Source organism: Anas acuta, chromosome 2 (assembly GCF_963932015.1).
Source record: "Anas acuta chromosome 2, bAnaAcu1.1, whole genome shotgun sequence".
Classification (NCBI taxonomy): Eukaryota; Metazoa; Chordata; class Aves; order Anseriformes; family Anatidae; genus Anas; species Anas acuta.
The window spans coordinates 39,604,741-39,630,929 of NC_088980.1; the positions used below are offsets into that span (position 1 = coordinate 39,604,741).

The window sequence follows — 26,189 nt, forward strand, 5'->3', positions numbered from 1 at the left end:
TGGAATTGTTCTGAAAACATCACTTCCTAGAGCTGATCTCTCAGAGGCAATAGGCACCTGACTAAGTTTTGCAATTTTATTTGAACACTAACAGCATTCATGAGCCTGCTCTGTAAGCTTCTGAGGACAAGAGAAAGAAGATCTTGGTCTTCACCACTTCACAGCCTGGCTAAATACCACTAACACAAAGGAAGAGAGAGCACTGTGGTCATCTAGGCCAGTCACTGAAAACTTCAGTTTCACTTACTCTAGTTACTTGCTGGAGAATAGTTACTTGCAAGACTGAAGTAACTAGTTACTCGTGAGACTAAAAGTAAACTGGAGATGACAATGCCAGATGCTGTGAACAATAGCTGTTTCTGTCATTCACGCCTGCTGTGTTCTGCTCATTGTCTGTGCAGTTACACCTGAGAACCCCTTTAATGGAGAGGGGGGAAAGCTGAATAGCTTTTATGGATGCTACAAACAACCAAAAAGGATGTTTCTAAAAGGTGGTCCATATGGCAGGTGAATCTGGGTCAGTGTTGCATCATATGTTCCCAGTTGGAAGCTGGAGGGTAGACGGCAGGAAAAATTATTTCTTACTCTAAGTAAGGAAATGAATTCATTGCATGAGGAAGTTACTAGGAACTGATGTTATTAAGAGGAATTTCAGAGAGATGATTTTAGCACAGTAAAAATGTTTATTAATCAAATATAAACAACAAAACTTAAAGCCACAACAGAGATGACGTTGTGACTTCTCATATGCTAGTATCAATACATTAATAAATCATTGAGTTAAAGGACAGAAAACATTCCCCATTTCCCAGGTGATAAAATGCTGCAGGACAGCTTTGAGAGTTCAGTGGTCTCTAATTGTCCCCCTGCCCTCATCACAAAGCACGTTGTTTGCTTTTCTAGGGAAATTATCAACAGAACAATATCCTAAAGATATATTTATTTTTGTGTTTGTCCAGTAGTCCCTCCTTCATGATCTTGCTTTTTCCAGGTACCTGCCTCTAACTAAACTTCTTTCTTTGCCATTTACTGTAGAGACCAAATCCACATCTTCTATGCCCTCTTTCCTTCCTTTTAGAGGTGTCACAGGTCCCCTGCAGCTATTTACGACTTTTCTCCATTATGGCCTTACCATCCTGAACTTTTTAAAGGCACCGTATACAAAACTATTTTTTCAATACAAGTCTCCATGCAAACATCAATAAATTGTGAAGGTTTTCCTTCTCTTTTTTGGTACCTGAATGACATTCATATCTCAACTTACTAGCACATGGATGATCATAAAGCCTTTTCTTAGAGCCCTTGTACAATAACTGACGTTCTAGATAGTGGAACTAGGTAATGGAGTTAGTAACACAATGCACAGCTCCACAGAGGTAGAGTACCCTGAGGCGTGCCTTCAAGAGGCTTAAATTGCAAAGGACTGCAAAAAAAGACTGGGAAAGGAAAACAAGACTAACCACTGCCTAGTGCTGTTGCCCTGTTTGCAGCTACAGAAGAGTCATTTGTCACCCAATGCTGTACATGTATATCTGAAGCAGCCCAAATGAGCCGAACTGCTGGCTGCCAGGCTTGCATTTTCTTCCCAGCCACTCATTCCCATCCCCTCTCCAACACACACACCCTGCCAGACTAGCAGAAAAACAGGACATTTTACTTCCTAAGAGTGCCTTCATCTGCAATTTCAGCCCCTCTGAGAAATATCTAATACCAGCACAGTTACAATGCTGGCCAGGCTCACCTTGAGCATTTTCAGTTTTACTTCCACTTGCTCCAAGCTTTGCGAATAATCCCAGCCCAGCCTATTGTTTTAGTCATCCTTAGAAAACTTTGCTACACTTTGTGAATGCGAGTACATCAAAACTGTATAGTGAACCTGAGCCCATCAAAATCACATAGCCCCCAAATGCTTTCCAAGCAAGCCTACTCTTCAGTCTGAACCTTAGATAAACTCCAGCATAGAACAATGAACAAATTCTCAGTTTGCACTCCTCTATGCCTGTGGCCTAGTGATGCCCACTCCCCGCATTACCTTCACTGGAATGCCTTGCAACAGTGTCAGAGACAATACATTGCTGTTACATGTAAGCTCCTTCCACATCTAGCACCAGACAATGGGAAAAGAAGACACTTAACCCAAACCTCCCTTCAGAACACAATTAACTCACTGCATCTGAGACACAGATGTTTCAAGACAATATGGGGGCATGACACATTCATCACATCAGCCTGCTCCTAGCCCTTGTCCAAACAACACAGGCATGGTCCCTGAGGCAGCTGGGACAGCATCAGCAGAAGTCTCCTCCTCGATTCTTGTAGTCCTATAGCCCTCCCAAGCCTTTTTTCTTTGCTCACTTCCTTGTTCACTTGTCTGTTTTGAAGCAGCCTTGGTCCTTTATCTGTGTTTCTGCATTCATGCTGCCAGATATGCCCAGAATTTTGCATTTCAGCATTCACATTGCCTGGATACATGTCCCCACTCTGAAAGGAGTCCAGGAACCTGGACTATGGTAGGTGCCAACATGGTTAACGCAGAAGTTACAAAGCATGGTGCTTCAATAATTGTGTGGTTCTGCCTGTATTAACTACAAATAATTATAAGAACACAGGGGCAAAACTGGCTGTGTACCAGCACTGAAATGGTGAAATGACATCAGGAAAAATAAAGGGCACACAGACAGATTATATCAGGCATTAAATTATCTCAGAGTGGGAGAAGAGCAAGAAGACTGCCTGAAATGGGAGAGTTGTCCTGGATGCAAACCTTCAACTGAAAGTAGCAACTGTTTCCAGAAGACAGTTATTTCACTCTCAGGGTGGACTAGCTTGAAATAAAAGAGCAAATGTAATAAATCTATTGAAAGTTATATGTGATTGTTTATTATATATATATATATATATATATATATATATATACACATGCAAATATTGTATCTAGACTTGGAATAGCTTGCCCATTAAACAAAGTTATTCAGAGAAAACCCTGTTGCGTAAAGAAAGTCATAAGAAAGTTTAGCCTATTCAATTAAAGACAAAGGTCCAGATAAGCCAATAAAATATGCCTTCTTCAATTCACTGCTGAATTTCTCTGCAATTAAATTTACTTAGGGTCAAAAAGGCAATTTAATGCATGATTATGTGTTGAGTCTGCATTCTTTTTCTAAATTACACAATGTGGTAATTTGGTTTTTAAAAAGAAGTACTGTAGAAGATCCCAAAGGCCTATCAAACACACAGCACATTAGAGACAAAAATAATGCATTTCTTCTTTTAGTCATAGTATCATTGACTGATGCATCTAAGAGCATTAGGCAATAGTGTCAGACACAAGTGCATTTTTAATTTCCCTCTATCACTTTAAGTCCCTTTCTTTCAAATGCCTACTATTATTTTTCCTGAGGTGTGAGTGCTAGGCATAATTTGTTCCTTCAAACTCTAGGCAATTTGTTCAGTCAATATATGTGTGAAAAGTTGCAATTATAGGGAGAACTGACAGCACTGTACATAACCATTGCTGCCATTTGCTATCAGGAAGACCTCATTTTCAAAAAATTCTCATTTGTTCAGAACTTTGCCAAACTTTAATTGCAATGTCACTTTATAAGGTTCAATATCTGTCTCAGATTAATAATAATAATAATAATAATAATAATCTTGAAACAAGGCAAAAGCCCTTTAGGACAATTATGCTAGGGAAATATATTGTTTGCCAATGAATATAGAAAAAATTACTGGATGTGAATGGCTCAGCAGACAGAGAGAGGGATAAGAAAATACAGTGGGCAACTGAAAAGTAAAGTTTTGAGGAGTCTGCCTGAGAAGGAAATTCAGACTTGGAACCAGGAAAAGCAGAACTAAGGGCTAGGATGTAGGCATTAAAAAACTGGAATGAGGAGTCAGAGTTTTTTGTTTGTTCTTTGTTTTAAATGAACAGCTAAAGTTAGCATGGTTAAGAAAGGCATATCACATACACTATAGACAGAGGAGTGACTGAGATTAACATGATCAAGAAAAGGCTCAAGAATTTGGGTTAAGTAGGCAGACAGGAGCCAAGATTAAATGAGAAACAGGTTACAGACATGTTTCTAGATGGGTCATGCACATGGAGAAACTGGAAGGCTTATTACCATATCCTTCTCCTGCCTGCTGTATGCCACCTCTTCTCTCCTCACTGCTTTCCCAGATCTAGATCTACATTGTACAAATGCAGAAGCTGTCCTCAGTGAAACCGCGTGGCTACGTACTAGTTGATCAGCCAGATCTGCTCACTTTTGTGTGAGGACTGCCTACAAGTCCCTGTTTCAAGCAGCTGTTTATCTTAACTCCCCTTAATCACTTCCATGTGTTGCCAGTTGTATAGTAGTGGCATGGGCTGCAAAAGGTGAATGTGGGCAGTAAAGGATTCAGTTCCTCTAATCCACTGCTTTTCCCTGTACTGTACTAATACACAGCTTTCAAGCAATGCGAGTAGTCACACTGTCAGCTAGGGATCTGATATTTTAGCACTGGCCATTGGTCTCAAGTAGCTCTGCAACCAATTTTGCCTGCATCTCTGAAGACTCTGCTAGCAAACATCACAGTGTGCAGTCTTCACACCAGTGCTTGTTTTCGGGAGTCTCCTGAAGTGCAGGAGTGCACAGTGCAGCTAACATGGCTTAGTTTCCACAAAGTTTTAGAACCCCTGACTCCCTAAGGATTCTCTTTGAGCTCTATTCAGTTTCCCAGACATCCCTGTGCTTCGCTGTCGTTTCACTTCCACAAATGCTACCTTCCCTTTCTACCTTTAATGTAGACACACACACACACTGCCTGGCATTCCCCAAAGAGTTAATACTGTCTGATTGCACAGAGCTTTACTGCCTCTTCCCTGAGATTCCTTTTCCTTGTAACAAGAACATTACCAGCAACAATTCAACATCTAAGAGCTCCCTTAGTGCCTGTTTCAATTTCCTCTGAAACATCCCAAAAGCCAGGCTAACTCCAAAGTCATTCTTATTTACTGATATCTTCTAAGGAATAACAAGAAGTTCTCAGCTCCACTCAACTATCTGTGTGCTGAAATCATATTCTTGGATTCACAGCCTGGGCTGACCAATTGCTATATCATTATAGTCTTATCTTTGATAAGAGAAGGGACTTGCTGTCCACTCACTATTAGATCTGTGATAACCAGTTTATTGAAATCTGCAGATCTTTTACAAATTTTTTGTCCCCTAATAGATCCTACTAAAGCAGGTAGCTTATTTTAATAGCTCATCTAATGATTTGATCTTTACCTGGGAAACGTCCTCACTGTTTTCCTCCAAATATAAATCAGATAAATTAAAACAGTATCTCTTTACTGTTTTACTGTGTGATTAGCACATCTGTCAAATAATGTTTTCAGCTCTTGAACTGGACTGATCATTATTGTTGACCACCACATATCATACGCCTCCACTGCTTTCTTTCAATACTTAAATACTTTATCTTCTCCACGTCTTTTAAATTCACTGTGCTCACCTTCATACAGACTCAGCTGTATGCCCTTCATCTGAATCAAAAACCTTCTTCTACTGTTTTGTCTCCCTCTCAGTCACATTCTTTGCTATTGCCCCTCTTCGATGAGCTACAATATTTTGCTTTTTGCATTTCAAAAAATATTCCACATTCATAAAATTAAATTGTTTACTCAAGAAACTACTGATAAGCAATTTCGTAAAGTGACAATAATACTCAAGCTTTATGCGTGCATACTTGGCCAAATGCTACCTTTCCCCAAAATACACATAGCTCTCTACCCTCAAAAGCCTACAAATTTGCCTTAGTAAATTTCTTGGTAACAGATCCATTTTCCAAAATGCAAATAGCCCCTATGCAGAAATTAGCTATACATTTCCGCATGTTCAAGCCATAAAATCCAACTTCTGACTCACTCACAGGAAGCCACCTATGACTGTTTGAAAGAGTTAGGCAGTGCTGTGTCCTCTAACAGAGTTCTGCATATTCCCTTCCACACCAGGCACTCTATTTTTATCTATTGATATATGACATTTATCCATATCATATAATACATTTATATATATAAGTGCTTTTCATATTTTGACAGGAATTGTTTTGTTTTCCCTCCAAAAATCTCAAGCAATTCAATTTAGTTGAAACAGTCTTTGCCATCTTTCACCTGAAGTTGCAAAATTTCTAATTCAAAGCCAATTAAGGGCCAACACACACTGAATGATGCTTATCGCTTTTGCCTAAGTTGAATTATTCACAGCTCATTCCCATTTGTTGAAATCCATTTCAGCTTTGTCTTCTGGCCAGATACATTGCAGATGCCTCCTACCGGAAGGTTCTCTTTTGGCTCATTGTCAGTTGGACATGACTGTATACTGGTAGGACCAGCTCAGTCCAAATATGCACCTTCAATCAGTACCATCTGTATTGTTCTCCTCCTACTTCATGCAACTTGGCTGTCAAGGCATATAAAAGTAATTATAAGTGCAGGAGAAGAAATATGCTCTCAAGTTGAAAAGCTTGCCAAAGGGAAATGTAGTATTAATAATGACATTACAATGCTTATTTACTGCAGGGAACTTTTCATTATCTTTCTGAATTTAAGTAACATATCTGGTGATAACCCAAAGGAAAGGAGGCTGCAACAGTCAGGGACACTGACCCAGCACAAAATGATTTTTTCTGCTAGTATACGAAGCCCAATATTGGGGCTGCATCATCTTCTCACTCAGGACAAGAATTCCAAGGGTTGAGTTCCTGCCACAACTACTGGTCCACCAGCACCAACTTCCCATGCTAGAAGTGATCAGTGACACGCGGTCCGTCACTGCCCATAGACAGTCTGCAGTCACCTCACAAATCAGATTCTCCCTTTCTATCAGTGATTTCCATAGAGTTCTCTAAGTCACATGTACTTAATAAAAAAAGACATCTACCCACTGGCACATCAGGGAAAACAGCAGCTTCAAAAGACTACAGTCATTACTAGCACTTGTCTTCATGTTGTGTGAATTGAGTTTGGTTTTGATTTGCAAAGCTGGGGGGGTGGATTACTCAGAATTATTTTTCTATTCTATCTGTAATTATACCAATAATGTTTACAGTGTTTGTAAAATCAATAGGAGTTATCTTCCTGGAGTTATTGGCATAAACTCAGCAGAAAGCAAGTAAAAAATATAAAGTTTATGGTGTTGTGATGTAGATAAACCTGTGGAGCTATGGATTTTGTGGTTCACCAAGCTGACAGTATGGACTCCTATTACAATTGCATGCATGCAATGTTCACACACAAGACAAAACATTAATATCTTTATGAAAATCAAATTTAGGACTATATTTAAACAGAAGATAATTTATATAAGTAGAGGAGTTGTTAGTGTACCAGATAAAATTTGAGTAGGCAACTGACAGGAGCATCACATCCTAGAAAGAAGCAAGAGGTTATGCAGGAGGGGGCACCACACTGAAGTTCTTGCCTTTGACAGTAAATCTTGGATTTAACTGAGGTCATGAGGACTAAACAAAAGCTGAAGAACTTTTGGAACAGAAAAGACATGGAAATGAGTATATCATGAAAAGATGAGTAAGAGGGGAAAAAAAAACAGTAGTATATTTAGAGTCTTTTTCCTCCCATGACTGGTAACAGAAGGATTTGTGGCAGAGAGGTTACAGTGGGATAATATCAGAATACTAAATAAGACTACAAAAATGAATGAGGAGACATGACAAGCTAAAAATATTCAAGCATCACAAACAAATCTTTATTGAATGGAAAAGGACTGATAATATATTATCACAATTACTTTAATTGAACATAATTGTTTTAATTCCATGTGCTCAGATTACACTTAATGAAATCAGGATATACACTTAAATTTGTGCATGTTCCTAACTTTCTGTATTTTGAATATTCTTGATATATTTGATATATTCTTGATATATCTTGACATATTTGTGGCAAAATTTGAGTCTTAAAAAAGCAAAGAGGTATTTTTCCATTTTGATGGGAAGCAAAAGAGATGCAGAAGTTACACAGCTAACATCACGTATACAAAACAGTAGAAAAAAAAGTATGAACAGACTTTCCGTAAACATAGCTATTACACATTTTCATTCATTTAACTGTGAGGTTTTTATTGACAGCATTAAAACCATTCCTGAATGGCTTTATTCAGGAATCAAAATGAGTATCTACACCACAAATATCTATTATTTCAGGTCTTAACTCAAATCAGTATGTTATCAAATTCTGGGAATAATTATTCAAGTTGACATAAAATTTATTTCCAAAACATTTAGAAGCAAGTCAATAAATAAGCAAGGAAGGTTCCTGCCTTTTCTAGAAAAAAGGCTTAGTTGTGAACAGATGCACCTGAAACAGTATGAAACTAGGCAGTTTTAAGTTTTAGTTATTCACTCTTTGCAAATAAAATTTTACCTCACCAGAGGAGAAAGGAGAGAAATGACAGTTCTATCTTGACTTTCACATCAAGATATTTACAGCCATCCTATCTCTGTCAAATCTGATTATAAACCAGGGATCAGCAGGCAGGAGATTAAAAGCTCATCTGAGTAGATGCAACAAATGAAATTGATGAGAATTGCCCATAGTGCGCCAGTTTTACAGACACAGTCAGCCGGAGTGACATACTATTGGAATTAAAAATATGAGCTTTCTTATTCTCTCTCTGGCTTTGAAATGCAAATGAAAACTGCTGGAGTTGTAGAACAGCAAGTGCTAACCTTTTTATAAATAGTGAGAGTCTTCTCCTGTTAACAAGTTTTATGGAACACAGGATCAGCATTATATTAAACAGATATCCTTGCTGATCCTTTTCTTTTTCTTTTTTCTTTTTCCTTTTTTTTTTTTTTTCTGTTATTGGAGAATTTTTCTTCATATGTATTATATGCATTCAATTTCTATGCTGGAAGAAAAGGAAGTACTTATTGCTACATCTGCTGTTATGTACTTCAGGTGCTGCATTAAAAAAAAAGTCATTTGAGTACTTATCTACGTGCTTTAGAGAAACCACAGCCCAAAAGGAAGTGGCCAGGCCAGCTTTAAGGGCAGCAAGCCCTAGAAATAGCTGTTTGTATACATTATCCCTATCAGAAGGATGATCAAAGAGTTAAAGAGATAGATCTCACTACTTAAGAAGAAAGTGGTATGTGTTTGTTTTTTTGTTTGCCTTTTTTTTCTCTCTCCTCAAAGTTGCCTTTCCCACAACCACTAAACAAATAAATGGCATTCTGCTCTTTTTCAGTTGCCACAATGTAATTTACATTTACCAAATACTTTTTTACTGACTTTACAGCTTATCACCCTCGTATGTTTTGAGCATGAAATGATGCAAGTTAAAAATGGGTATCCTTCAATTTTCTGATACAGTGTAAAACCATGACCTTTCTGATATACAAATGTACCACAGAACAGAAAGTCATCTCAGCCACTAGAAGCAAACAAAGTGACACATTCTAAGTCTCCCCTTGCAAGAGCAACACCTTAGAGAAGAGGCAGACACACACAAGCACTCCATACAGTACCTAATGCTAATTTGGGAGTTAACGTGGGCCCAAATCTGTGCCTGTTCCTTCAAGCACAAGAGCAGATGCAAGTGCATTCAGGGCACTGCTTCCTATAGCACACAAGCATCTCTCCCACAAATGTGTTGAGTGTAGGAGTAGCGGACAGAGTAAGTTTAATTTCTTTCTCCATGAACTGCAAATGCAATTTCTCCTGCCGCACCCTGGGAAAAGTACAGAAGAAAAACTATCCTCCCACTGTGGATTTACTAAAATTGTTTTATTTTTTTAATGAATGGAGAAGAGACAGAAAGAAATCCAATGCAGAATAAAACTCTGCTGCTCATACATTTTTTTTCAATTATACTATCTAAAATAGATGATTCACTTTGACATTTTGAAAGTTCTTTTTTTTTTTTTTTTTAAAATCTTTAGCGATAGCTGAAAGAAAAGTTTTGGAAAAAAAAAAAAAAAAAAAAAAAACACTACACAGAAAGTCAGAATAAGTAAGCACTTTCCACATCCTCCTTATCCTCCCACATTTTCCTTTAGGAATATTTCTACTTTTATGGCCTAAATTCTTCACCTGAAGTCAAACCTTCTGTTTATGGCATCACAGTGGTTGCTGTGGAGGTGATTATGATGTACAAAGCCAAAAACGATGAGTTCAAACTTGGAATGTGCAGCGGTATCTTGCTAAACTTGCCTAAAGTAGTAGCAGATACTAAAAAAAAGCAGACCGTGTACATTGAAAACAAGCAAATTAACTTTTTAATGACTGTTTCCGATCAGCTTTCATTATCACAACTGTTTTCAGATACGTTACTATAATGGCTGTAGAGGCTAAGTGCTAAACTACACATATGGAAACAAGCAAATAACATGAGCAGACAGTGCTAACACAGATGGCAGCAGAGTCCTAACCACGCTCTTCAGTAGTGCCTGCTGTGACTGCTATCTTCTTCTGTAGCAGAAACATACAGACAACAAATTGTGGTAACACAGATATGCACTATGCAGTGCTGCTCTGACAATGAAAGTACTTAATGTCACCCTTCATACAGCACATTTCTCTACACCAGATTCCAGACTCAGAATGAGTTATGACCAGAGAACACAGATTCCTGAAAAAGCTATTAGTTCACTCTAATTCCTTCTGCTACAAGGATTAGTTTCACACACACCCTCTCACACATACACACATTTAAAAATACAACCGTTCAAGGGCAGGTGCTAATTCCCAAGAAATATGTTAAATATTACAAATGGGAGAAATCTGTCTTGCCATTTGCATCACAGAGTCAGCCAATGCCAAATTTTCACACCTTTGGTGGCAGAAAGAGTCCTTAATTTTTCCCTGCATCAGGAAAAACATAAATTAGTTAAATTAAACAAATTAGTTTCCAAACCAGGTGTTGCCCCTAACATTGACACCTGAAGTATTACCAGGAGTGCACAGGTTATAAATCTTTGTACTTTCAATATCCCCTTGTGAAGAACATTAGAGTAGATAACAAATTAGAGAAACCAGAAAGCCACATATACCCTTTATGTTTGGTAATTTTTTTCATGGCATACAGTTTTACACAAGACAAGAAGTGGTTCCAAGTTAGATTGGATGCCAAGGTCCGAGGAAAACCATGACAATTTCTGAATCAGAGCTGTACTGATAGAAATGTTTACTCATGTACTTGTTAAAAACAAAAATCTGCAAAGAGCAGTGAGACAAAGGCAAAAAGAGATACCGGATAAACAGTTGAGGATAATGAAAGTAAGAGGGAGAAAAAAAAAAAAAAAAAAAAAAAAAAAAACAGAGAAATGTTAATGGTGACAGAACTCAATCATATCACATTAAAATATTATTAAGCAATTGCAGGAGTGTTAACAAAGTAATTATATTAGCCTTCTAAATACAGCTATTTAGATAAGCAAGACAATGGCTGCTAACACCAAAAAATATTAAGTGCTTCCTTGGAAAGAAAAACAATACTTTTATATTCCTAGAAAACATATTACCAGCAAGGTCTCACTACTGCACACAGATTGTATTGCCCAACAGTCTCCTAACTGGAAGTGCCATTGGGAAGCACTGAAATTCACTGGCAGGTGAAAGAAGATATCAGGACATACAGATGAAACAGAGCTGCAACATTTTCAGCAGGTTCATTGAGCCAGACACAAGGCACACCCAGAGAAACCCACCTCATACTGCTGGTGGGGTGGCATGTAGAGCCTCAGTGCCAGCATCCCCAAAGCTGGGACCCAGAGAGCACTAGCAACCTAGATCAAATAGGACTATCAAGTTTCCTGACTCCTAACAAAAGAAACCAGAGACAGATCCCAGAAAAATCTGTGAAAGGCTCCTGATGTTCACAGAGGCGTTCAGTGAGTACTGGGCCTGTAGCTCCATGTCTGCTGCTATAAGGCCATGGCTTCTTTGCTCTTGGCTGCAAGGCTCAAGAAGTGAAGTTAGATTTCACTGAAATGTGGGATGTTTGGTTCACAGGCAATTTATTTATTTATTTATATTTATTCATTTCTAATCTGATTTGAACCAGAGGAGTTGATGATTCACAGGAAATGGCCTTGATTACAGAGCATGGTGTGGAAATCCAGGTAGATAACACTTAAATAGATCCTACACTAGTTCTCTTCCGTTAACATTGCTGAATAAAGGTGCATGTACCAGAGATCGATGATCTTACTCTAGAAGAGAATAAAAGGTTAAAATGAATATTGAGGCTGGACCTCTAAAGCAAGGCAGATACATTCAGGAGCAAACTTCAACAAATTTAAGGAAGAAATGAAGCAAAATAGAGCAGTCTAGAGACTGAAGCCCTCACCCCTATCAAAAACAAACAAACAAACAAACCAAAAAAAAAACAGCAGAGCTGTTGAACCTTTCAGGCTCTTTCCATAATGACCAGGGACCTCTGTTCTATAACTACATTGGGATATTCCAATTACTCAAGTTGTCAAGACTCTTCTTACCACAAAATCTCGCCTGCACTTCTTATTTATGCAGGGGACAGCCTCAAGGCTACATACCTGGCACACTGTATTTCTCAAAAAGTTACCATGTTTCTCAGTGCACTGTTATGTGGGATTGCAAGCTTAAGAATGGCTGCTTTTACTCTTATTCAGAAAGTCATGCATACAAGCAAGTTCTTAGTCTTATGTGGTATTTTTTCTGGAACAAGGCAATTTGGGTTATGTTTTACTAATGATACTTCAGATCATCTGAGGAACCATTTCAGCACCACTTCTTCTTGGCCCAATTTCTACACAGACATGGCCATCAGGTAGAACTCCCACTTCCACAGAGTTTTTAGGCTTGATTTTGAATTTGGACTTGAGAAAAAATAAAAATGTTTGTCACATTTTGTGCTTTCTCCTTCCTTGGATATTTTCAGCAGTGGACCTGAGAAAAACCTGTGCAATTTGTTCTGATGTCACAGCTGACCCTGAGCAGGAGATTGAACTAGAGACTTCCTTAGGCTCCTTCTGACCTGAATTATCCTCAGTTTCCTCCAGATGTACCAAATGGAGTTAGAGTATAATGGATGGAAATATTTTAACTTGATTTTAAAAAGATCCATACAGCTTTGTGACACCATACTGATAGAGAATTTTGCAACCTTCGTCTTTTAAACAACATTGTCTTAAGTTTGTATGTCTAACATCAAAATGGCATTATGGTGCTACAGGAATAAAATACAGCAAAAAGCTGGCCACAATCCAGGGCGCATCTTCAGATTGATCCCTTCGTGCAACAGAAGAATTGCTGAAAGTTATTAAGAACTCTGCAAGTCCCTCAGGTGTCACTTAATCACTACTTCTGTATGATCATCTGTCTGTGTCAGCCCCCAGAACAAGCTGCAAAACAAACAAACTCAAAAAGCCTAGAAAATAAGCTCACCAACTGCTATTGTGCATAAAGTGGCTACGTCCCACAAGTTCAAATCTTTCAAAGATCAGAATCTCATCCCAGTCACTACAGTTTCTGCAGAGTGATCCTTTACGTGCCTTTACAATTGTAATATAGCACCCTCCCAAGAAGCAAAGAAATTGATTTGGACTGGTTTCTCAGCCTAGAGATTAGGAAAAAAATGCTGCACAAAAGAAAACACAAAACATGTTCCTTTTACAATCACACTATTACCAGCCCTCAGTGAAGAATAACCAGACTTTCTCCTGTTACACAATGAATAAAAACATTGATAAATTCTTCTTTGCTTTGTTAGAAATTACTTCGGTAAGCCAAAGGTTTGGAGCAACCGCGGCTGCACCATCAACATAAACAAGTGACCAACCCCTCAGGCTACTTCATGTTAACTGAAATCAATACGTGGACTCAGAGCAGCCAGCCAGAGAGAGCCAACAAAGTCCAACATCATCCATACTGGAAAAGGGAAAGACCATGTTTCCCTAAAGCATTTCTTATGTTCTAAAGATCACTTGGAAAATCCATTTTAAAGACAGTTGAAAGTATCTCTTAAAATCACAAATAGATAGAAGGCCAAAAATTTAGCTCTAGCTTAAGAAGAAAAAAAAAAAAAGTTATGAAAAAAGATTGCATTCCCATTCCCTCACTCCCTCTAACTCATGCTAGAACACTGTAAGCTATACATTAATCAAGTCAAGTTTAGAATATAAGGATGCCTTATGTTTAGAAATGATGCAGAAGTCTGGAAACATTCTGCCCAGCACAGCAACTCATCTGTTCTGTGATCCTGGCTGATGTGAATGCATCACAAGGGTGCCTTGATCTTTCCACATATAGCTTCTGATTATAGAACCTCCTCTCACTTACCTCTAAAAAATAAAAATGATTTGTACACCCATTTCTTGTCTAGCAAAAACCATGACCTCCCACATGAAACAACAGTGACTATCAGCCAAAAAGAAGAAACTGGTGGGGACACCTGGTTATACTATATGTGAATTTCCTCAACCCAGCTTCTGGAGAAAAAAGAATCACTTCTCAACTTCCCATTCCACCCCCTCACTATAAATGCCAGCAGTTTAGACAGCTCTAGTTTCAGAGTTTCAGAGTAGTAAGTATTGAGCTAAATACTGGAATGGTTTATATAGCAAAGCTCAATGCAGTCATTGACAATAACAAGTCCTTTTTCTCACTTCTTTCAACAGGCTCTTGGTTTTGTTATCACAAACTAACAGCTCTACTTTAATCCACCCTCAGGAGAAGGTTCTCCCCACTAATTCCTACTCCTCTTTTATGCTTTTAAATACTTTATATAGGAGTACAGCATCAACAACTCTTTATGAAAATTGGCCATAGAGAGCACACAAAAATATTCTTAGACATCATAGCACGCAAGACAAGATCACAAAACCACCACAACAACAACAAAAAAATCCATATATTTTACAAAACATGTAGGCTTTGTTTGCAAAACAGATCCTTCAGCATTTACTAATCCTTCTAAACACAACTATTATTATTATTATTTTTCATGGAAATAATGAGAATAATTTCAATAACATCACCACAGTCTTAAGGCTATGTGCTATCAAATGAGTCAAGGTACAGCCCGTTTAATACCTTTTTAATAAAAGGACACTGAATTGCAAAATACTCTGCTAAAGTAGCAACCAGAACACCATCTGCAAGCCCATGGCTATCTGCATTCACACGGCAAGAGGTGTGAATTTGCACCTGCTGGCACAGGCTCCCTGCCACTTGGCACCTTTGTTTACACCATGCCACTTGCCTGTTGTAGTAGAATTACTAAATATCAAAGAAGCCCACTATTGTTTTTTTTCATTTTCTGTTTCATGCTTCAATATTTTAATTAGCACAAATTTAAAAATGATCAACAAAATCAGAGCATATCAAAGAGAACCTACAGTAACAACATTCCTGGTTTAACTGTTGTACATGTATGTGTATTACGGCTGTGCTGTGATTTTGTATGATTAGAAATCCTACAGCCTCCACCCGATTTCATATACATGGAGGCAGAATACAAAAATGCTACCCTGGAGTTTCATGAGAAAGAAATTGAATCCTAGGAGGATAAAGATATTCCAGGTTTTGTGATGGCTTATCCTGCTGCTGCTTAGAACAGCACTTGGTCAAGTCCAGCCCAAATACATATGGGAAAGCAGTCGGGAGTTGCCACAGTTCCAATCATTATGGCAATGTGATGAAACAAATTCAGTGCATAAACAGACATTCCAACTTTAGTTAATGGACAAGATGATTCATTGTTATAACATGGCAAGACTAAATGGAAAGACAAAGGCAGAGACACTAGACTGAGCGCTGAGACTGGAAACTTCCAGATGTGAGTATAAAATGCCCCTGAGCCAGGGTTATTCAGAAATATAAAATACTTCAGAATGTACTAAAATGAGATAGTTTCTATACTTCTGTCAGAGTAACTACTTCACCTAGCTTCGCAATTTAAACTGCAAGAGCCAAATTATCAAAGTAATTTTTTCCCCTTTTAAAGCACACCTTGCATTTCCCAGCAAAGTGATTTGTGACCTCTGTCTGATTAAAACTCTCCAAATCTTCTTTAAAAAGAAAAAAAAAAAAAAAAGTCTGGATATGGGTTGGAGAAGTCGTCTTTGGTTTCTAATCTATATTTCTCTGCAGAAATTGAATTTAAATGAACATCATAAAACTGTATTTGCAGTCAGCCTCTAAATTCTAGATGCTGTGTTTGTCATTCCATTGTAAACTCAGATTTAGAATAATCTATGGCTTTGTAGCTCTGGTTACTTATTTATAATTGTACAAGTTGTAATGTTAAGGTTTTATTATTGTCATAAATAAACTCTGCCATGAACTAGGGGGAAAATGCCATATACAGCCATGTTACAGGTATTTGCTAATTTTATCATATGCATTTCTGGCCAAGAAGAGTATGGTTTTCCTCACCCACCCGAGTAACACCAATGTGAACTTATTTGAAAAATACTACAGAAGGAAAACATTTTTCAAATTTAAATAATAATAATAATAATAATAATAATAAATCAGAGACTACCAATGACTGCTACCATGGCTTTGAGTTACTGAGAACCCCAAGCCTCACTGTAGAATAGGAAAACTAAAACTAAAACTAAAAATAAAAATAAAAATAAAAATAAAAACCACAACAGAACTTGACTCTTGAGTCACACAAGTTCTCTAAGAAGTTGTATCTAGTATACATATAGTAGTACAATTAAGTTAAGTGGTATCAGCTTGTGTTCACATCAATGGAAAGGCTAAGAGAGTTAAAACTCGCTTAGTAAACCAATCCTTCTTGCTCTTCATGTCAAATCCTTTATCCATCCATTTCCTTTGAATGCCATGTCTTCACAGCAAGGTCTGCATTACACATGGCAAACATGCTCCCTGGCTGATGTAACAAGACCACAGGAGCAGCTGAGGCATCTAAGTGTTAGTAGATCCAAACAGAAACAACATCAATGTTCATACTTGATGAACACATAGGCTAGAAAGTGTTTTAAGTTTCAAAGTTTACCTGCAGATTATTCCAGCTGAGTTGTCTCCCCAACTAATGCAAGTAAGCTGAGAAAGGCTTACTTGCTTTGAGAACTTATATTCTGTTATATTAAGCAGACATATATAACGCCTACATGAATTTCAGACATTCACTTTTACAAATACCACAATAAGCCACAGGTAAAAAGTGAGGTGTAGAGAACTACGCCTCCAGCACAACAGAAGATTTGGTTATGACTGCCTGAATACAACCAAGAACATTATTTCCCAGGAGAGAGAGAAAGAAAAAAGGAAGAAGCTGACAGAAAATACTGAAACACATTGTGAATATTTCAGAAAGAAATGTGTGAAGATTATACCATCTGAAATTGGAAAGTTTGTAGGACTCTTCATTTTTCTACTATCAACTGTAGAATTAGTCCAATCCAGTCGCAACCAGAAGTTGTTAGCATATGTACATACATCAAAGCATGTGCACCAGGAAAACCATGGTCAGGCTTGTAGGTTTTTTCCTCCATCCCATCCTTTCCCTAGTTCAACATAGAGAATTCCAGTTCTCTGGATCTACAACATGCTGACTTCTATCCTTACCTAATGAAGGGGAGACAACAGATTTTGTCCTGTTTTGTGACAACTCTAGATAGGCTAAGACTAAAACTAGTCAGCTGGCCCAGGTGGAAAAAAAAAAAAAAAAAATCTGTGTTGCTTTAGCTCACACTTATTTATTCAGCCTGCCTGGGTGTGATCCAACATATTGGCATGATACTGACTGATTTCATTGTGCTGGCTGAAGCACAGAAGACTTACATTTCCTAGCCTAAACTTGGCACATTTTTGTGAGAAATTAAAAAATAAATATTTGAAGTAATCATGTTCTAATACATCACTGGTGTGTACACACTCCTACACATACATCCAACACTATTTAGTTACATTTTTCTCCCTGCAGTTTTAATACTAATGATGCAGAACTACTAGTTTACTACAAAAGTTTTATATACCTTTAAAAACGTATATAAAAATATTGCTTTCTCCTCAGCAGTTTTTGTGGCATCAGATAATGTAAACATTTTTATCTCTCATAGCTTCTAGTCACAAACTTTCTATACCTACTCCCCAAGGGAGGAGGTTTCTTCAATGCATACAGGCATCTCAAAGTTTTGTTAAGTAGTACAGCAAAACACTACTTGATTTACATTGTGGTTTCCATTATGCTACTCCTTAACATCTGCTTAGAAAGCCTGTAGAAGAATTCTGGCTGTAGCTATCCATCTGGTTTTCAAGCTCTTGAGAGATTTTACAGGTAAAGTGCTATAAAAACAAGCTTTTTATAAGATCATTAATATTTATCATCTTATCAGGATCTTGAACTTCTTGTCTTGACAAACACTTTGTTTACTGTCTAGACCACAGCAGGTGGAAATGTTAGTCCTACTTTTCATCACTTTGCATTTTTCAAAGTTTCATTCCATGCAGAACATAAACTTCTGTCCACGAGATTACAGAAAATGTCATGTTTGTATTTGCGTTTTGAAGCATTTGAAAAACACAGGAAAATCTGAGGTCACGATGCCCTAAGTGCACGGTTCAATGATGAAAAAGCATTTTTTTTTTACTTGCAATTGATAACATAAAGTTGTTGATTAATAAAGTACTGAATAAGCATACTTGATATAGAATCATATCAAATAGCTCCATGTCAAAATAAATTGACAGCTATATTTACTCACACAAAAGGCAAGAAGAACATCAAAGCTGGCAAATACTTGTAAGTTGATGCAGTCAAAAGGCAGGCTTGCTCACATGTTCACAGCTCAGTGTGCCTGCAGCACCCAGCCAGCCTTACGTGATGATTGGGTAAATGTATCTTAATCCAAACACACACACAAATGTCATGCGTGGTCTTCAGCTGGTGTCAATCATAACAGTGCCACTGAGATACATGGAGCTGTGCCATTTTTTTGCTGACACAGGTAGGTGGCCAACTGGAACAGTTTTTGCAGCAAGAGTAGGAATGAACAGCATTATTTGCTAAAATTTAAATTCTTTCCTGTTCCTGCCACCTCCCAGTTTTGTTGTAAAAAATGAATAGTTCTTATTTCATTTTGATGATTGCATGCATGCATGTATGAATGAGTCGACCTTGTTAAAAACTGCTGACAGCTCACTTATAAGTAAGATACACCAAAAAGTAAAATCGTGATAATTCCTAAAACTCTTTAGCCTGAATATTTTAAGTACGTTTTCCTCTCCAATGCAAGGTGGTCAGTATTATATTACTTAAGTCCATTCTTGGAAAACAAAGTGTTTCTAAAACTTTGAAATTTTGAGAAGCATATTGAAGTCATACTGCATTTTCCCTTCCCACATAAAAAAAAAAATACAATAAATAAATATACATATATATTTAAAATAAAAAAATAAAATTAAAAAAAAGCTCACTGTAGCATACAGTCAGCAGTAGGGACAGAGAAATTAGGTCTGATTTTGTTTTTCATTACATTTGTTGCTGTTAATGGCTAGTAAATGACGTAAATAAGTCCAGTGCACCTTGCAAAGACAGTACCGTAGAAAGAGTGATTACCCCTAAAGCACAATTGAAAATTAACTGGGATGCGAAATATCTGTGCTACAGTGTAATTTAGTGTTCCGTGTTGATACGGTAATTACTTAAACCAGAACTTAGCGTCGCATGATACTTTACAAAACACTTCTAAGAAGCAACAGACAGACTGAAGCACACCACACCTTTCTGCTACCCTTAAGTAGAACCAAGTTATAAAATATCTCCCCATAGTAACTAATTTACAGTATAGAGACTCTGATAACATCTTAATCTTGGCAGCATACTGCAGCATCGCAACTACACAATTATGGCAAACTTTCTGGCGGTCAAAGAAGGCTTTCAGCCCGGCCTAACCCCTCGCACCAGCCGGTCTGTGGGCAAACACCGGCTCTAACGGGGGCAGGGGTGAACCCCCCCGGCTTGGCTGCGCGCTCTCCTTGCGAGTTATCCCCACTGCTAGCATCACAGTCAGAGAGGGGAGCCTAAGTACTTGCAGCTCCAGCCAGCCATTTGTATTCTCTAACTGGCCAGCATTCCTCCCCTGCGCGGTCATTTCTCTCGGAGTTTTTTGATACCCACTAAGGCTTTGCTCGGACTTTGGGTCCGCTTCCTCCTCGACAGGGAGGCTGCCCGGCGGCGACGAGCGGGCGGCAGGCGGGTGACAGCGGTGACAGCCGCCCCGCAACACGAAGTTCCCCCGGGGGCTGCCGAGCCCCGCAGCAAGCACGGAGCGGAGCCCGCACCAGGCTCGGCCGCCCCCCGGGCTCGGGCTGGGACCTCGCAAACACCTTGGGAGGGGCGTCGGGAGCCGGGGGAGCCCCGGCGGGGGTTGGTAGCGGTGCTTCCCCAGCACTGAGGGCAGCCGCAGGCAAGCCAAAAAAGACTCCGAGGACTGTCCCCGGGTTCACCGCCTGCAATCGCTTTCCGCCACGATTAAGGACGCCGCGATCGCAGCGAGATGCTCCTCTCCCCGGCGCCCGGCAGCCAGCAGGCGAGAGGCGCAGCTCCGCCGGAGTTGGGGCGCGGGGACCCCCCTCCCCTCGCACCCACGGGCGGGCGAGGAACACCATCAGCCCCCGCCCGGAGCGACCCCAGCGGACACCCCACACACACAGCCCGAGCCCCCGTCCCGCCCGGCCCCTTACCGTGCGGTGGCGGCTGGGGCTTGCCGCCCGGCGGCTTCTCCTTCCTGCCGCCCGCCGCGCTCCGCAGCCGCCAGCCCGCCGCCCCCCTGCCCAGCGCGCCGGCCATGCCGCGGCCGGGGCGGCCCCCGCAGCGCCGGGCCCGGCGGGGACAGCGCGGGGGCGGAGATGGGGCCCGGGACCCGGCGGCGGGGACGGGGACGGCGATGGGGACGGGGGCGGGCGGGAGGGAGCAGCGCGGTCCCGGCGGTCCCGCCCCCGACCAAGCCGGCGTCAGGCAGCGCCGCGCCCCCCGCCCCGCTCCTGGGAGCTGGGAGGGGGTTTAGGCGGGGTGCGCAGCGAGACCCCGTCCCCATCCCCGCCGGGAGCCCTCCTCCCACGGAGCTTCGCCGGGAGCCATGTGTAGGTTACCTCCTGCCATCCCCAGCGCCGGTGCCGCGCACTCCTGCCTCCATCGCGGTGTCACTCGGCCGGGGGGTGCTGCTTACCGAGAGCCCCTGTGCGGGGAGGCAGCGGCAGCCCCTCTCCGTGCCCCCGGGACTCGAGAAGTGCCCTCGATCGCCCGGCAGTCCCACCGAGGGGTGCCTGCCATGCAAGAAGCACCCCGTCCTCTGAAACGTGCGGTCAGCTTAACACCGGACCTAATACTTAAAAAGTTACAGGCTCGGGGATGAATATTTGCAATTTTCAGGCGAGACCAAAAAACAACAACAACAAACAATAGTTTTAAATGCCGCTGTAGTCCCGAGGATTTGGCGGAGTGGGGTGTTGCATAAGTACAAATGGTGTGTGTAACTTTTGTTTGTAATCGTGGTAATGACTCCACTTGTATGTCAAATTACAGCGGTCACTGCAGCAGCTCTGGAAAGGTTTTCCACAGTTGCTTTTTAATTTTTCATGCACATATATATCTATATGCCATCAGCACCTCCACTGAGCATATCATTCTTTCTATCTGCACACTTTGAAACGCAGAGAAACTGTATGCAGAACTTGCATTGATTCTCCCATTGAAAGAAAAGGAAAAGAAAGCCTCTCCCTATGTCCCATATCCATATCCCTGTATCCCACCTCTGCTATCCTGACTTCAAGAAGCTTATGGAGAAAAATAAGTAGGGTTCATTGTTGTCGTAACTTTAAAACTTATTCTTTGAAGACTCGATTGGACTGAGTACCTAATTTAAAAGAGAGAGGCAGGGAGAGAAGAACTCCTCTTGGGTTTGTAGCTCCAACAGACAAGGTGTAAAGAAGCCATAATCTGTGATGCAAGAGCAAAGCTTTGTCCTCCACAGAATTTATCTGCCTCTCTTATGTGGTCATCTCATACCCCAGGCTCTGATGATCAGGCCTCCCTCCTGTGCCCACACCCTGGTTGTCCTGCCTGAGCCCTGAGCCCCTAGTGCTGGCAGCCCGTTGCCTCTGCCTGCTGCAGCTGGGGTGGTTTTCATTAGCGCTGAGAATGATTCATGCGAACCAGGATTACTGACCTTGACCTGACACGTACAGATACACCCTGTGGTGATAAATGTAATAGAATAAACAGTTAGATATGACTGCATATCCCCTCTTGTAGGGCTGTTCTTGCCCAATTCTATTGCATTGTAACACAAATAATGACTCATTTGCTTACCCTCATAGCACATTTAGAAACCTGCTATTCATCACTGCTTGAAGGCTCTCGAATAAATACACTCCCCAAATGATTGATTTAAATCAAATATATTTCTATCACTTGATCCTGTTTCTGTTATTGTTGATAATGACTACACATGTGGATGTGCGGTGTATCATCTCATTGCTGCTCCACATTAGGATGTTTTTTATAGTGAATAGTCTTTTGTTAAACGTACTTTTATAATTACATTTACACAGGGGAGGAGGGGGAGAGAAAAACAAAAGAAAATATAGCTGTAGAAGAGCCCACTCTCCATACACAAAGAATATGAAACTTCTACAGCAATTAGTTGGAATGCAAATTAAGAATAGGGTATAAAAATGTTTTGTATAGAACAGTATTTTTAAGTGATATAAAAATATATAGCAAAGAATTTGTTTTATATAAAACAAAGTATTAGTGTGGAGAAGGAAAAGTCTGTAGTAGTTATATGCAGAATTAATATTCCAGAACAGGTTTAATAAATAGGAAAAAATTTAAAAACTTACCTCTTAAATTTAGAATCATATAATGATTTGTGTTGAAAGGGATCTTAAAGATCACCCAATTTTTGTTTTTTTTTTGTGCAAAGAGGTACTTTTGCAGAAACTTCCAGAGCTGGAAAAAAAAAAAAAAAAAAAAAAAAAAAGAAGTATTCACAACCCCTTCCTGAAAGATTGATTTTTCCATGATCAACATTTAATAACTTTCATTTTTGTTTTTACAAAGGAATGAAGACACAAGAGCATTCTTAAATATCATTGTAGAGTGTAATACCTGTGATTTAAAGGACCACCTTGCTTATTCATCGTATGCAACAAAAGGTGTAATGGAGAATATGAGCAGCCTCTGTTGAAAAGGAAAGGTACAGATATCATAAAATGATAATACTGAAATGTTGTATGATACCGCTATGGCTCATAATTTCATTCCCTTAGTGTAGCATCATAAGTTGCAAGCTAATTTTTGTTTATCCTTGTTTATGTTTCCTGCTCATCTAATGATGAAGATGTACAACCATTTTCTTGTATTAACTTGGGGCTGTTTTTCCACTGGTGAAGGAGTATTTGGATGTCATATCCCTCTGTTAAATATAATATTTGCATAGATGCATTAAACAGACTGGTGATTTGAATACATGTTCTAAATTTTGCTTACACTGAACTGACTTATACAGACCTTCACAGACAGGAGCATTAACATAAGCATTTCTGCTTAGGCATCTGTTGTTTTACCTAAGAATAATATGGAAGAGTTTCTGATAGGATTGTTCTTGTTTCCTTTGCAGAGAAGAATACAGAGTAGCTTTTGCATTCACAGTCCACCTGAGGATGACATCTCAGATTTGTAAGCAGTCAAATTCAGCTCTGTCCACATTAGCAATCCAGCTCTAATATGGAAGCCCCAAGGCAGCTCTGCCCCTGCTCATCTTCCAGTCCGCAACTTGCTGGCAATGTGCTTGTAATTTACCATTGACAAGAATTTCCTCTCACTGCCTTTTGGTACTGAAGATATATGTATGTTCTTCTAACCCAGACAAACAGAAAAGCTAGATGGAGTAGAAAAGCAATTCACAAAATGATACCAATTCCTTGCAAAGCACCACTTCATGTTCCACTGGGGAATCTGTGCACTTCCAGGAGATGCCTCCAGGTTATAATGCAGTGTGAATATGAATACACTCGTGATTTTGTACAAACCAGACAAAAAGCAGAATAACCACAGGCAACATTTTTCTGGGCTAGCCTACGTGCCTGCAGCTGCCCTACTCTGCTTTGTACCAGTGCTGTGAGAAAACACCTGAGACAAAGTTTGCTCCTTCACTGCAAAGAATGCACTTGCATTCATGCCGTGCTTTGGGTCAGCCTGTGTGCACTCCTCTTCTTCTGTCTTGTGCTAGAGGAATCAGAAAAGAAATGGTACCAGCCGCAAGGAAAGATGCAGAGCAGGGGTTAGGTTGCCTTGGGGACATCAGTGTGCACCCCCACCACAGCTTTGTGATCCTCAGTATAATCCTTCTGAATCTTCTTGCATGCACCGAGAGCAGTTGTGCACATGCTAGCACCAAGTCCAGTAGACGTACAGTGCCTGCACGGTGGGCAGCCATGATCCTCACCAGCTCAAAAGCGTGAGAGCCATTGGTGGCTGAGGCTGAGGACAGCTTCAAGCCCAACCTGAACCAAGTCATATCCTGTGCTTCCTGTGCTCATACCTGTTTCATGGAGCTGAGAATGGGTTTAGAGCACTAGATACACATCATTAAAGGGGAATGTCCAATGAAGTCAGGACATAGTACTGAAGTCTGACTAAAAAGACAGCCTCTATAATTCTAATTTTCAAAAAAGCAGAAATGTATTCCCAAAATTCAACATCTCCTTGGCTCCCAGAATCCTTCTTTTAGATGCAATGTCTTTTGTCCTACTCCTAGAAACTAGGGGAAAGAGAATGTAGCTGGGAAATAATGATGCACTGGAAAGAAATATTTCTGTTCTCAATGCCTTTGTCTATGTTTCTTTCAATACACCTCTGTTCCTTCAGTTATTATGCCCAAGAGCAGAAAACTTGTTTTCCAGCAAGCGGAAGTGAAGAGATGCATTCCCAATGGATAGGACAGAAGATACAACTTATAAGTTGTGCCTATTCTTTTCACACCACACAGAGTTTGAAAAGTGATTGATGGTCTGCCCCAAGAATCTGGGGTGCTGGATGGATGCGCAGTTAGGCAGAATTGATACTTCAAATATGGAGATTTTGAAAGTCCACAGGAGACAGCCTTGACCTTAGAGCATTTCAGTTACTGTTCTGGAAGCTCATATTTGAAATGATCCTACATGTATTGCAGGTTGAATGTCCAGCCAAAAGTCCATTTTACTCAAACTTCTACTCAAAATCTGACCAGAGGGAGTTACTTGAATCACAGTCCTGGTCCTAAGATATTGCTGTGGGTCAAAGGTGGCTGCATGTTTCTGTCTTTCCATCCAATATAATGAACAACTACAAGATTTGAAATCTCAGGTTCATTTATCCCAGTATTGATGTTTAAGACACTTCAATATTTCACTACATAACTTAGAGCAGGCTGGGGGAACTGCAAGTGCAAGTGCATCACTAACCTGGTGAGCATTTAGAAAGAGAGAAGCTTCTATTTTCACATACCACCATTTAGCAGCTCAGAGATAAACTGGGAGTATTCTGAAAGAAAAAAAAATGGTATAAAGAGTATTTACTATTCTTTCAGGTCAGGTAAGTTTTCATGACTGAAATACAAAATTAATGTGAATGAAATTTCTGTTTTCAAAGAAATTTCTGGTTTCAAAGCTCTAAAGTTGTTACAGGGGTGCCTCATAGTTCCTGATGAAATGGAAATGTTTCTCAAGAGCTGGATCAGAAGATACAGTCTTTAGGAAGTGCAAGAGAGAGGATCCCAAGAGGGCACACTGCTCTTGGGTATTTACTAGTACTTCTGCTTTGGATACCTCTGAGGAATGGGAGTTTAGATAAATATAGAGCAAATGCATGCCCAGGAGTTTCTGAGAAAATAATCACAAGGTCAGCTATAAAAATTCAGCTAAATTCAGCTTGTAATTACCCCAGCCACAGGATATAAGGAAAAAATAACCGTGATAAGAAGGCTTAAACAGATCTTCTTTTTGACTTCTTTCAAAAATTAAATAGATTTTCCCTGAGATTTTTGAATATCTTAGCAAATAAATTTAGCAATTTGAGAGAAAACTCCCAGTTCTTCCTTTTTGACCCATGTTTTGTGTGATCTACAAACCTAACCAATTATTTTCTGTGTTGGGTATCAGTCTTTCTCAGTGTTCAAGT

At 39.8% G+C, this 26,189-nt stretch overlaps 1 protein-coding gene and 1 long non-coding RNA gene across 4 annotated transcripts in view; one reads left to right on the forward strand and one right to left on the reverse strand.

Annotated features, from left to right (window-relative positions):
* The window catches only part of ZNF385D (zinc finger protein 385D), a 429,191-nt gene extending 408,244 nt beyond the window's left edge, over positions 1-20,947 (reverse strand). Inside the window, exon 1 of one of the 3 annotated variants that reach the window (XR_011093916.1) lies at positions 20,711-20,947. Coding sequence is in view for 1 of the 3 variants with exons in the window: in XM_068674352.1 (XP_068530453.1) it covers positions 20,711-20,816 (106 nt within the window). In the remaining 2 variants the exon portion in view is untranslated. Of the gene's footprint in view, positions 1-4,127; positions 4,266-20,710 lie in introns of those variants that run through there. The other 2 variants (XM_068674352.1, XM_068674353.1) reach the window with 2 other exon arrangements.
* A 121-nt stretch (positions 20,948-21,068) lies between these two features.
* Positions 21,069-24,582, forward strand: LOC137852541 (uncharacterized). Its single transcript, XR_011093920.1, has 3 exons — positions 21,069-22,694; positions 23,091-23,226; positions 23,650-24,582. It is a non-coding gene; the product is annotated as an uncharacterized lncRNA (long non-coding RNA).
* The last annotated feature ends 1,607 nt before the right edge of the window (positions 24,583-26,189 follow it).